The sequence below is a fragment of the Aspergillus caelatus genome (assembly GCF_009193585.1).
Source record: "Aspergillus caelatus strain CBS 763.97 unplaced genomic scaffold BDV27scaffold_69, whole genome shotgun sequence".
Lineage (NCBI taxonomy): Eukaryota > Fungi > Ascomycota > Eurotiomycetes > Eurotiales > Aspergillaceae > Aspergillus > Aspergillus caelatus.
Genome location: NW_022475332.1, coordinates 93,276 through 105,160, shown reverse-complemented (window position 1 = coordinate 105,160; position 11,885 = coordinate 93,276). Strand labels below are relative to the sequence as shown.

The following is an 11,885-nucleotide window of genomic DNA, read 5'->3' as shown; positions in this document are numbered from 1 at the left end:
AGTCTATGACGATCTACGAGAAAGCAAAATGTCTACAATTCTTTTCGCTAGGTCTCAGATTTGAAGTTATCTTTAAATATCCAGCGAGCATTGAATAATGTTATATCAATATCTGAACCGCTTGGTTTCTAAATGGATCTACTACGTACATATCAAGATCTCATAGCTCCAATAACCCCAACCGATGCCTTACCCATCACTCACCCCAACACCCACATGTTCAATGCTGAATCTATACAGATTGGCTATGTCTAAGAGAAAATAGGAATATACCTTTTTAGATTCTACTCTTAGAGCTTGGCATCAAAGTCCTCATATTCGCTCAAGTCCGTCACAGGGCTAGGGCCAGCGCTGACAGCAAGGCGTGCCTTGAACTCGGAAACATTGGTGATAAAGGTCGGGTGTTGCCTTTCTCCAAGTTTTCCAACGCCATTCGTCACGGATGCTTCCTTGTTAGACTCAAGTCCGAGTTGCTTCAAATGCAAGCCTATGTTCTGTTCGGCCTGTTCAAGGACCGGCTTGATTTGCTCCTCGAACAAATTCACCTCAGAGGTAAGGAACGTCTTAAGGGCAGCCAAAATTTGACCCTCGTTGCCAGCGGAAATGTCGAGTTTTTCAATTGCGATCTTCAGGCGATCGTTATCGACGGCAAACCCAGCTGTCTCCAACTGCTTGGCAAGTAGCGACGATAACGCAGAGTTTCTCTCGTTGGGCTCGGTGGTATCGGCGCCAGCCTGAGCCTTCAGATGCACTGAAAGCTTACCCCGTGTTGTTGACTCGGGATCAATATACTGTTGATAAAATTTGATAAGGTCGGGTTTGCTCAAGGTCCGGACGTTAGCAGCGTCGGACTCGTTCTGCACAAAGTCGAAATATTCAGAACCAACATGGGTCCAGAACCGAGTGGTCTCGGAGCCCAGATTCTTAAGTTTCTCTAAGCGCTTGTTGACGACACTCCGTTTGTGGCCCTCGAATTCTTCATCGGACATCTCTTCTAACGCCTTGCCAAAGTTGCTCAGGAATGCATTGATTCTGGACTCCAGATACTGGGCAGTACGCTCACTCTGGATAATGACTCGGTAACCGATAGTCGTGGCTGAATAACGTGCGCCACTCCAAACGACGTACCCCAGTTGCTCTTTGCTTCGGAGTTGGTCGAATGCAGGCTCGTCGGTCATTTGGGCAAACAGCAAAAGCTTCGCTCGGAGAGCGTCGTCTGTCATGTTTCCGACAAACAGATAATATTCTATGCAGTGATTGACGTTTGCGGGATCCTTCAGTGCCCGCTCATAGATAAAGTCGGCCCCAGGAGGGATGATCACGTTGCGCCTCACATGCCATTGAGACTGGGGCAAGGGACGGCTCTCAAGGATGCTCTCCACAGAATCTGTCATCCGAAGGGCGTCCTCTTTGTACACGTTACCGTGCGCTAACACCTCGATATGATTCTGGCGGAGCAGCTGGGGGAAGAAACACGAAATATCCTCGGGTTCAATGTGCTCCAGTTCAGCAGCATATTGCTCATTGAGCCATGCTTTCTCGGCAGTCAGATAACGTGTGTAGTCGCCAACTTGATAGAACGGCTGCTGATACTCCGCGTTCTTATATCCTCGTGACAAGCGTTCCTTGATGACATGGAACCGGTCTGGGTTGACAACTAGGTCACGCATGCTAGTGAGTACCTTCTCAAGAAGCACTGCCATTTTGTCATTATATCCGCCAACCGACACATCAAGACCAAAAATACTGGCAGAAAGGTTATAGTCCAGCCCGGCAAGCTCAGCATCGTAGGAATATTCCACCAAAGCATCTCTGACAAGCTCACAATATAACTTTGATTTTACAAGATTTGCGGGGGTAGCCCACACCAGTGGATTCCGGAGAGTGACATGGAGAGTGGCTTTAGGCACCCAAAACCGATCGTCCTTCTTGAACCAGAGACGTACATGATCATCATGGCGAATAAGCTTTGGGGTCTTTGCTGGCTCCGAGACCTCCTTCTTCTCCACGGAGAGTCGGGTGGGGACGAATTCGTTTTTGTGGGGCATGTGCAGACCAGAAAGCCTAGTTTCCGGGGTGCTATTCAAGGCTTCCTGAATCTCAGCCAAGAAGTCTTTCGGGACGTCCTCGACCTTGTATTCGGTGCCGTACCATTTCTCTTTAAGGTCCCAGTCTCCCGGGTAGTCCTGAGCAACGACAACCATTCTGAAATTATCGGCGCGCAAGTACGACAGTGCCTTCTTGATCAACTCCGGGTTGTAGCTCCTCAGGAGCGAGCCGCTGAGCAACCAATCCCGAGGCAATGGCTTCTGCATGACGCTACTCAGGCGACTAGTAAATCGGCTGGCCGGCGTCTTCTGTTTGAACCGAAATTCGACCTCTGCTAGATTCTTCATTTCGTCGAAGATCCACTGCTCGGGCTCCCGTTCTTTGATCAACGCAATATATTCGAACACCGCCTTCGCGACTTCGCGGTATTGCCGTAAACCCTCCTTTGTCAACCGTATCGAGATGGTGAAGAATGCAGATCCTGGGCAAATGGGCATAACACCAGCAGACAAGCCGTTGGCCCAACCTTTTGCCTTCACATAAGCCAAAATACTGCCGGGACCCTCATGACCAATCAAGTGACTGATATACCGACTTGGTTGGGACTCATACATATGCTCCTCATCTAAGAAAGGGAAGTAGATGTCAAGCGAGCGAGTATCCATTACAGGCTTGGCAAAAACCTGTTTACACATATCGTCAGCTAGCCAAGGCTGAGCATCGTCCCAACGGTTTTGTGGCAGATCTTTATTCTTTACACCAGCAAAGAGATCTCCAACCCATTGCTCCATTTCGTCCAGTGTTTCGCGTCCTAGAACCACCAACTTCATCCGATTAGATGAGTAATGCTTCTCATAGAATTTGATGAACTCATCGCGAACGTTCAGCCCGCGTTTTTGCGGATCTTCTTTCAACGTCTGCAAATTGCCCGTGGAGAAATGGTGATAGGGATGTGCAGGATTCGAGAGAGACTTGTTTAGTTGCATTAAACGCCACAGGTCGCTTTGCAAGTTCTTCTTGTTTTCAGAATCTACTGCCCTCAGCTCGCGGTCCAGCGTTGACTCTAAGAAAAGCGGCGCCACGAAAAATTGCGCAAAGCGATCGAGAGCGCCATATAAAGGAGACGGTTTACTACTATTCGGGGATTCAGAGCTGTCTGTCTGTCCGGTAGGGGTTGTCCCGTTTGTCGGGGTACTGTTGCTACTGGACGACCCATCGCTCGACTCTGAGGTAGCAGACACTTCAAAAAAGTAGTTCGTCTCCGTGGCAGCAGTGTAAGCGTTAGACGATCCAGAATGGGATGCTAGATATTGGTTATATGCGTTTTCCTTAGGATACTGTGTTCATGGCACGGGGTTAGCTACCGGTCATGCGCTCAAGAAGAGGGCAGGGTGAGCACGCCAGCATGATCTAACCTACCTTTTCAGTTCCCATGAAGAGTAAATGCTCAACAGCATGAGCCATGCCTGGCATATCATCTGCATCTGAAAAATTGCCAACATTAACATTGACGGCTGCGCTTGCCTTGTCCGTATCAGGGTCATGAACAAGAAGGGCCTCCAGCTTGTTCGGGAGGCGAATGACGCGGTACGAGCGGTCATCCAACTCCGGCTTGTCCAACTGCTCCGTAATGCGTTCTATCGAGGCCATGGCTGCGGTTCTGGTAGAAAATGGGGCACGAATCGACAAGAGATGGGAATGATGAGTGCACACACGGGATGACCAGGGAGAGCGATGCGAGAAGAACCGTGGCGAAATCGATGAAGGAGAGGCGATCGCCGCAAGGGCGCCGGAATTTGCAATAGAGCGATAAACTGGAGTTGAAAATGAGGGACTCCTAGCGTTCCACAGGCGGAGGGCTGCAGAGGACGGGGACCTTGGAGGCATGCGAGAACGGGATTATCTTAAGAAGCCGCTCGAGCGAGCTGCCGGCGGCGAACTTATGAATGTGGCCACCGGGTCAATGCGGGTCCACGTCAGTTGGATAAGGAGGTGGTCCCCACAAAGAAACTTTACAACGAGAATAGGGTATGCCGAGGAGTAGCAATAAGAGAGAGGTTGGGAGAAAGAATGACAACGATCACGACATTTCAACAATGCTGTTCAAACTCAAGGAAACCATTGGATGATGATTAATGGCAGGGCGGTGAGGTGGAGATCCCCTCGGATTGCAGGCGGTGAAGCCTCCTCCCCACAATAATGCATCCCGAAAAAAGGCCTCCATACAGACCATCACTGATCAGGGTTAGTATACTTTTAGACATGTACATCCCCTCAGCTCAGGCAGCGTTCTACGTTTTCCAGAGACACAAGGGGATAGTCACCCACGAAACTGTCTTGCACAGTGAGTCATTGACCAACGATGGCCATTTCCCAATGACAGAAGAGCATTGTTAGAACATACCCCGTTCCATACAAAATTTAGGATCTATTCTTGCTACTTTCGAAAAGCAACAGTTGAAATGCACAAATTTTCATACATAACCAGGTAGTATATTCCCGTGACCATTATTAACAATGGGCTCATTGTTCATTGGGGTTTACATAAATTCTACATTATATATGTAAACGGCGGGAAGCTATATAGATGCAAACCAGGCAATCTAAATCTTATATTCAGATTTATGTGATCTTTTCGTCTTGTAGAATATATACTAGCTCTCATATGTCCAAAGCTGGACTCAGCCCTTGCGGACTCGTAAACCCCTGTACCCTTACTTGGTTGTCGTTGCTCCTAGTCGCTTTCCGCAATGCATTTTTTTTGCAATGCTTACAAGCTGTGAGGGAGTTTGCACTAGGATTGTCCATTCACTCTCTGACAGACTCGCTCTCTCTATGGTTTCCAAGAACTCCTTGTTCTATAGATAAACAAACTGGTAAGTCAAGCCCTCCAACAAGTATACTACTACTACTACTACTACTACTACTACTCATGCAATCCTTGGAAATACCTAGTCAGTCAGATTCACTCAGTTCAGTACTGCCTGAACCAATGCGTGTTTCAACCGTCTGAGCACATGAGTCCGCTCTCTCCTTTACGTCCCCTATCACAGCAAATGATAGCTTTGCAACTCCTTGCGCTACACTGCCATAATTTTCACTCAGACATTTGAGGACAAGGTGGGTGGGAGTCTGGAAGTGAGAAGGCAAGAGCCACAAAACCAAGTGAGGACAGAATGTGGATCTTTATATTTAGATATTGTTGGATGATCTCAAACTGATTTGCAATAGAGAAAGATTATTATAGATATGATATTAGGAAGATTATAGAAGGTTGGTCAAAGAAAAGAATAATTGTCAAAAAAAAAAAAAAAAAAAAACAGCAGATGATCTGTACCTGCGGAGTTTGGGAAGATTTCTTCCAGAGTGAAACCGTATAATCGAATTTTCACCTTCATGTTGTTATTCATGTAAGTTGTAATAGCTATTCAATATGACTATATTAGTGCTATTTAACCAGAATTCTAAGCGTGAGAAGGGGAAAACAGATATATAGATAGAGACTATATATACATAGAAGTAGAGAAAATAATACTTAAATAATACTATAAAGAATATCCTTAAAGTACTAGCTGTCCTTTCCCGGCCATTATTATCCTATAATTTTCTACCTTGTACGAAGTATAACCACCTTCAATAAGGTATGCTAAACAAGGGTTTATAAGCAGGCGTAAATACATAAATTTCCCCACATTCGGAACATCAATCCGCTCGGAACACCCCTCCGACGAAGTATATAACCACTTGGAATTACTACATTCAGAAAAAACATATATCAGCTCCTATTCAAACTATCTGGCAACACTCATATACGCAATCAATATGGACATATTCAGCTCACTACAAAATAATGGCCGCCAAATCCATTGCATTGACATGCATACCACCGGCGAGCCAACCCGCATCATCTACTCTGGCTTCCCCAAGCTTGAAGGCTCATTACTCTCCAAACGCGATCAAGCGAAGAACCAATACGATGACATTCGCAAACGCTTAATGTTAGAGCCCCGTGGACACGATGGTATGTACGGTGCTATCATCATCCCCGAGACGGAACTCGTGATGTCCGGGGAAGCGGATATCGGAGTTCTGTTTACGCATAATGAGGGGTACTCCACTATGTGCGGACATGCCACTATTGCACTGGGCCGGTTTTTGGTCGACACCCATGACCTGAATGTGTTTCCGAGGAGAGAGACCTTGAAGTTTGATGCAGACAGCCAAAGTGTTAAGGTTAACCTTCACGCACCGTGCGGGTTGATCAGGGTGACTGTGCCTACTACACCAGATGGAAAGAAATCCGATCCTTCGCGCTCGGTGTCGTTTCTGTCCGTTCCTTCTTTTGCACCGGCTGTGCAACTAAGAATTCCTATCCCGTCGGAAGTTCGCTGGCCTGAACTAGGAACAAGGAACTCGATTGTTTTGGATCTCAGCTACGGAGGGGCATACTACGCTCTCGTCGATATCGAAGAGCTCGGCTTCAAAACCTTGAAAGATGTGGACCTCGATGCTACTACGCGTTGTAGTCAGAAGTTATTGCCCTATCTGAGAACACATCCAGATATCATTTCCGCAATCCAACACCCGGAGGACCCTCGTCTTTCATTCCTCTACTCTGTGATGATAGTAGACTCGAAAACAGGTGTCAAGCTTGGAGACGTTGATGGTACGGAGACTGGGCTTTGCTACTTTGCTGATAGCCAAATCGACCGCTCGCCTACAGGATCCTGCGTCGCGGCGCGCGTGGCGTTGGCATATGAGAAGGGCTTGAGGAAACCTGGGCAACGCTGGGCGTATAACTCATTGGTGTCTAATAAGTTTGGAACCGGGGCATTTACTGCTGAAGTTGCGGGTGAAGATTCCATTCCTGATGCCCAGGGCAAGAGTATTCGCTCCGTGGTTGCGAAAGTTGGCGGACAGGCCTTCTATACCGGGGCGATGACATTCACAGTGGAAGATGAGGATGTGGTATCGAGTAGTGGGTTCACTATGGCTAGTGTAGTGTCGTGATATGCTCTAATTCACCTTTGCTGCACTTGTGCTGACGCGTGTAAGCTGTATCTTTATTTATGGTAAATTCGCTTACCCAGTCAACAAGATAATCGACGATATTGACTAAATTTGTATATAGATGATCTTGATATGAATAACAACCTTGGCAAACAAGCCCTTGCAGACATTGAAACAAAACAGAGACATAATTAGGGTCAGGACAGCCAAAGGATGAAAAATGTTACTCGCTCAAGTCAATTGGTCATTTCTCTCCCTGGTTTCTTGATATTTTGTGATCAACGTTTATTACACCACTGACGTCTAACCTCCACTTCCTGGGGTAATACTCGGTTAGATTGAGCATTCACATCAGTGAATCTGAAGTTTCAGATACTATGTCTAGAGTTGAACTATAGCGAAGCGGTCAGTTGCGTCTCGAGAAGCTCTTGTGCTAGAGGCCCTCCAACTGATCATTCCCATGCTAATAATTCGCAGAGAGGAAAAGAGAGTTTGGTCAATCTCCAGGAAGAGATCCTAAGATGACTATCATGTCTTACCTTGAGTAGATATCTACTCAAAGAAGAGAATCATGACGGGCTTTTAGGCCCTTAGCGTGCTGATAGAGTCTGCAAATGCTCCCTCTTCCCTTTGACAGTCTGTTGACCTTTGTAATGCAGTCTCCTATTACCGATAACGCCCAGCCGCTGGCTTCGAGGTTGTAATTGATCTTAACACTTTATGCGCGTATACAAAGGAGACAGAAGCGGGAGAGGCAACGATGACAACAATCAAAATAGGATACATAAACCAGGGCCTATGTAAGGGCTAATATGTTGACAATGCGCCTGACAATGCACCTAGAACTCAACAGGTCAAAGAAGCCAATTTTGTCTATCCAGATTGGAGTTGGATAGTACTGTCTTTTAAGATACTATAAACACCCCATAGAATTGGACAAGACTAGACAGGACAAAATTTCTAGCTTCCCAAGACTTAGGATTTCCCATTGAGTTCTAGAATCTTAATTCAACAATCCGTGCATTCATTGTTTATTTGAAGGGAATGAGTAAGTTCTTATTACGTACGGAGTAGTGTTATATTGGGCAAGGGTCCTCAGGCTCCACTTGCGGGCTGTGGCTGGGGGTCAGCTTTTAGTTAGCAAACGAAATCAAATGTTCTGCCACCTGTCGCAACTTCTGGCCTGACAGCCTCTCCCCCTGTACTCCATACAACCCGTCGCAGTCCTTACTGCTTCACGCTAAATGATCTATGATTTAAACCCTCATTAAATTATAAACAAAGCCACATTCAGGGAACAGGAAATACCACGGACGGTCGAGACCCGCGGCGGCGCCCACCATAAGTCCTGCCCATCACATCCTCCGCTCTCCTGCCGATCAAATTCCAGTAGCGCAACCATGACCACTGCTCTATCGACTTGAATTAGATTCAATTGACGCTGTAAATACGACCGAGTTTTTCGATTTTCTGCACGAACCCATCCGAGTTGTTACCCCATCGTCAACACAATGCTATTCTGCGGCGGAGTCCAAGGTCCACGCCGTCGCAATCGCGAAAAGGCCATCCTGGTGACCATTTTCATCATAGGCGCTTTGTACTTTCTGTTCTTCGCGAAGAAGTCTGAACACCGCAAATTCGTATCCCATAATTCAGTATCTTATGAAGGTTCACAGCGAAATCCGCATTCGGGACAAGTTTCCCCGTCGTCAGTGCCAAAGTCGCAGACTCTCCAGAAGGACCTGGTTGTTGCCAGTATGAAGAGAGACGACGTCTCCTGGCTATATGATAACTTTCCCGAATGGCATAAGAGTATCTACGTGGTGGATGATAAGCAGGCGAAGTTGACAGTGGACTTGAACAAGGGCAGGGAATCTATGGTTTACTTGACGTAAGATAGGCCCTTGCGCAGGTTGCTCTGAGCGTACGATTGGTCTAACTTTGCTACAGATATATCGTCGATAACTACGACAACCTCCCCGACGCGATGCTATTCATCCACTCGCAGAGATACCAGTGGCACAATGACGACCCCTACTACGACGGTGTCCCCATGCTCCGCAATTTCCAGCTCCCTTACCTCCTAAAGCAAGGATACGTCAATCTCCGCTGCGCCTGGGTTCTCGGATGTCCGGTAGAGATCCACCCGCTTACTGATACACATCGTGACGACGTCCATGCAGGCGAGTACTTCAAGACTGGTTTCATGGAGCTCTTCCCTGGTGTCGAGGTGCCGGAGGAAGTTGGAGTTTCATGCTGTGCGCAATTCGGTGTCACGCGATCGAAGGTTCTTGAGCGGCCAAAGAGCGATTATGTACGGTTCAGGAAGTGGTTGGCTGAGACACCGCTGCAGGATGACCTTAGTGGGCGCATCATGGAATATTCATGGCACATGATCTTTGGAAAGGGCCCCGTTTACTGTCCCACTGCCGAAGAGTGCTACTGCAAGGTGTTCGGGTTGTGCGACCTATCTTGTCCACACGAGGGAGACTGCGCTGGACGCTACGTGCTCCCTCCCTTTTCTTCACTCCCAGAGGGATGGCCGTATAAGGGTTGGAAGGGCCAGGACCAGGACCCCACCAAGGGTTTGCCTGAAGCTTGATTGTTGCCAAGCTGATGCAGCCATGCCCAGTACGACGAACGCGGTATTCTGTCAGGAAGCCGGAGACACATCGACCCTACCGTACAACGCCCGCACCAGACCATGCCTGCGTGTGCTTGAGCATGCAATATGTCGCGTCCACAGCCGATATGGCCTGATGGTAGTCGGTCATTACCCGAGGCTTTGCCACCAGTCTGTAGACGGCTATTTAAGACATACAGATGTCTGCTCCTACTCGGATGTGCCGGATGACTGGAGGCATTGCATGCTACGGCTACCACCAGGACCCAACCCACAGCGGTCGGATGGCCTGATCTGTCTGCCAGGCCTACACACTGCTACCGCCATTCTGCATATCATTTGGGTCTACGGTTCTATTTCATGAAAGTCATGACAGATTGAATGCGGGTATATTAGACGACGAACCGTTAAAGTCAGAAGATTGAGGCTTCTAGACATACCATCTCCCTTGATTCACCAGCCACTCTCAAAAACATAGACTATTAGCATTTTGATGTACCATTATTAATTAATTATTGCAAACGGCTATAAGTTTTGGAGTATCTGGGTAATATGGGAAAGTTCAACACGAATACGGCACTAATGACCTCGTCTACTTCGTAATTCAGTCCTCCTACCTTTAAGTAGGACACCCATCGACGTAAATACCAGAGTGTAAGGTAAGATCCTGATCTTATAGCTTTCGTGATAAGCAATCAGGTGGTATCAGTTCAGGTGTCACAAACAAAAGAGCCGAGGTTAGTATGCTTTTCAAGCTCTCCCCACATCTCCGACCCAACTCCGCCATCGTCAAGAACACCACCGTTCCAACCTCCTCCAACATACACAGTTCCTCATCTCCACGCCAGAACCACTCCATAAACAATCCATAAGCCCTCCCCACTAATACCTCCGACCAAACCCACCACAACACGACCTCCCACCACCCCGCAGCTCAATTCCTTACCCCTCCTCACCAACCCCAACCACCACTCACTTCAAAGAACAAAAGCCCAGAACCAAAAGAACCTCAACAAAAACATAAAAAAAAAAAAATGCTCATAATCGGCCTAACAGGCTCAATCGCCACCGGCAAATCCACCGTCTCCAACTTCCTCTCCTCACCCCCCTACTCCATCCCCATAGTGGACACCGACCTACTCGCCCGCCAAGTCGTCGAACCAGGAACCCCCGGCTACAAAGCAATCGTCAACTACTTCGGCCCCAGTACCCCCGACCTCCTCCTCCCGCCATCTCCAGATGATCCGACTGGCTCTAAACGGCCCCTGAACCGGCCGGCGCTCGGCCGGCGCGTGTTTGGCACCACGGAGGAGCGCAAGCGCGATCGCATGATCCTCAATAAAATCGTCCACCCGGCTGTCCGTTGGGAGGTCTATAAATCCCTCCTTTACTATTATATCCGGGGCCATTGGGCTGTGGTCCTTGATGTTCCGCTTCTGTTTGAAAGTGGGATGGATTTCATCTGCGGGACGGTGATTGTTGTCGGGGTGAGGGATCCGGAGGTGCAGATGGCGAGACTGCGTGCGCGGGACCCGCATTTGAGTGCGGAGGATGCGGAGAATCGTGTGAAGAGTCAGGGTGATGTGAAGGGGAAGGTGGAGAAGGCTGAGTTTCGGGGTACGCAGTCTGCGCGGGGTGTTATTGTTTGGAATGATGGGGATAAGAGCGATTTGGAGAAGGAGGTGAGGAAGGCTGTTAGTACTATCTCGGGCACAAGTCCGAGATGGTGGGCTTGGTGTTTGCTTTTGGCGCCGCCGTTGGGAGTTGGTGCTGCTGTTTGGAATATGGCGGTTAATTTTGTGACGCAGAAGGGTTGGGAGAAGAGGGCTAAGGAGGAGAAGGCTAAATTGTAGATTTATTCTGTTACTTTTTATATTTTTGAGGCTTGTGCTTGGGTGTTGGCTTTTGGGTGATTGGCGCTGGTTTGGGGAGTTCGTTTCGTGTATGGCTTTAGCTGATGGAGTACTACAAAGACTATATCTTATGTTATACCCTTTTACTTCCTTGGAACATACTCTAGACTCGGTATATTTGGGTGTATATGTCCGGGAAAGAAAGCTCCAATACCTCATATTGCCATTTTATATGGAGAGAAATAAGACATGTTCAACGAAGAAACATTCAAGAGCTGAAGAGAGTCTTGTTCCAATCATACATACCACAATGCATACTCCCCAGACATATGGACATAAAGCGTGTCCGC

The 11,885-nt window shown here is 47.9% G+C and overlaps 4 protein-coding genes across 4 annotated transcripts; 3 read left to right on the top strand and 1 right to left on the bottom strand.

The window, feature by feature from the left end:
• Positions 1 to 94: 94 nt before the first annotated feature.
• On the bottom strand, positions 95 to 4,632 carry BDV27DRAFT_126967 (a-pheromone processing metallopeptidase Ste23). Its single transcript, XM_032066648.1, has 2 exons — positions 3,469 to 4,632; positions 95 to 3,386 (listed from the first exon to the last, which is right to left on the bottom strand). Exons 1-2 carry the CDS (start codon positions 3,934 to 3,936, stop codon positions 291 to 293), a joined length of 3,564 nt encoding a protein of 1,187 aa, XP_031928512.1. The 5' UTR covers positions 3,937 to 4,632; the 3' UTR covers positions 95 to 290.
• A 1,180-nt stretch (positions 4,633 to 5,812) lies between these two features.
• BDV27DRAFT_171605 (putative proline racemase) lies at positions 5,813 to 7,254 on the top strand (the record flags this gene model as incomplete). Its single annotated transcript, XM_032075636.1, has 2 exons — positions 5,813 to 7,027; positions 7,181 to 7,254. The coding sequence occupies exons 1-2, from the start codon at positions 5,872 to 5,874 to the stop codon at positions 7,252 to 7,254; spliced, it is 1,230 nt and encodes a 409-aa protein (XP_031928511.1). The 5' UTR covers positions 5,813 to 5,871.
• Positions 7,255 to 8,442: 1,188 nt separating this feature from the next.
• Positions 8,443 to 10,080, top strand: BDV27DRAFT_104204 (DUF3431 domain-containing protein). Its single transcript, XM_032064340.1, has 2 exons — positions 8,443 to 8,950; positions 9,010 to 10,080. The coding sequence occupies exons 1-2, from the start codon at positions 8,571 to 8,573 to the stop codon at positions 9,659 to 9,661; spliced, it is 1,032 nt and encodes a 343-aa protein (XP_031928510.1). The 5' UTR covers positions 8,443 to 8,570; the 3' UTR covers positions 9,662 to 10,080.
• Positions 10,081 to 10,663: 583 nt separating this feature from the next.
• Positions 10,664 to 11,692, top strand: BDV27DRAFT_126965 (putative dephospho-CoA kinase). Its single transcript, XM_032066647.1, has one exon. The coding sequence runs from the start codon at positions 10,717 to 10,719 to the stop codon at positions 11,533 to 11,535; it is 819 nt and encodes a 272-aa protein (XP_031928509.1). The 5' UTR covers positions 10,664 to 10,716; the 3' UTR covers positions 11,536 to 11,692.
• The last annotated feature ends 193 nt before the right edge of the window (positions 11,693 to 11,885 follow it).

Bases quoted from the DNA above. Each gene is read 5' to 3' on its own strand.
- BDV27DRAFT_104204 (XM_032064340.1), top strand. From the start codon at position 8,571: ATGCTATTCTGCGGCGGAGTCCAAGGTCCACGCCGTCGCAATCGCGAA. The intron at 8,951-9,009 runs GTAAGATAGGCC...ACTTTGCTACAG, and splicing joins GAATCTATGGTTTACTTGAC to ATATATCGTCGATAACTACG.
- BDV27DRAFT_126965 (XM_032066647.1), top strand. From the start codon at position 10,717: ATGCTCATAATCGGCCTAACAGGCTCAATCGCCACCGGCAAATCCACC.
- BDV27DRAFT_126967 (XM_032066648.1), bottom strand. From the start codon at position 3,936: ATGCCTCCAAGGTCCCCGTCCTCTGCAGCCCTCCGCCTGTGGAACGCT. The intron at 3,387-3,468 runs GTAGGTTAGATC...CCATGAACACAG, and splicing joins TCTTCATGGGAACTGAAAAG to TATCCTAAGGAAAACGCATA.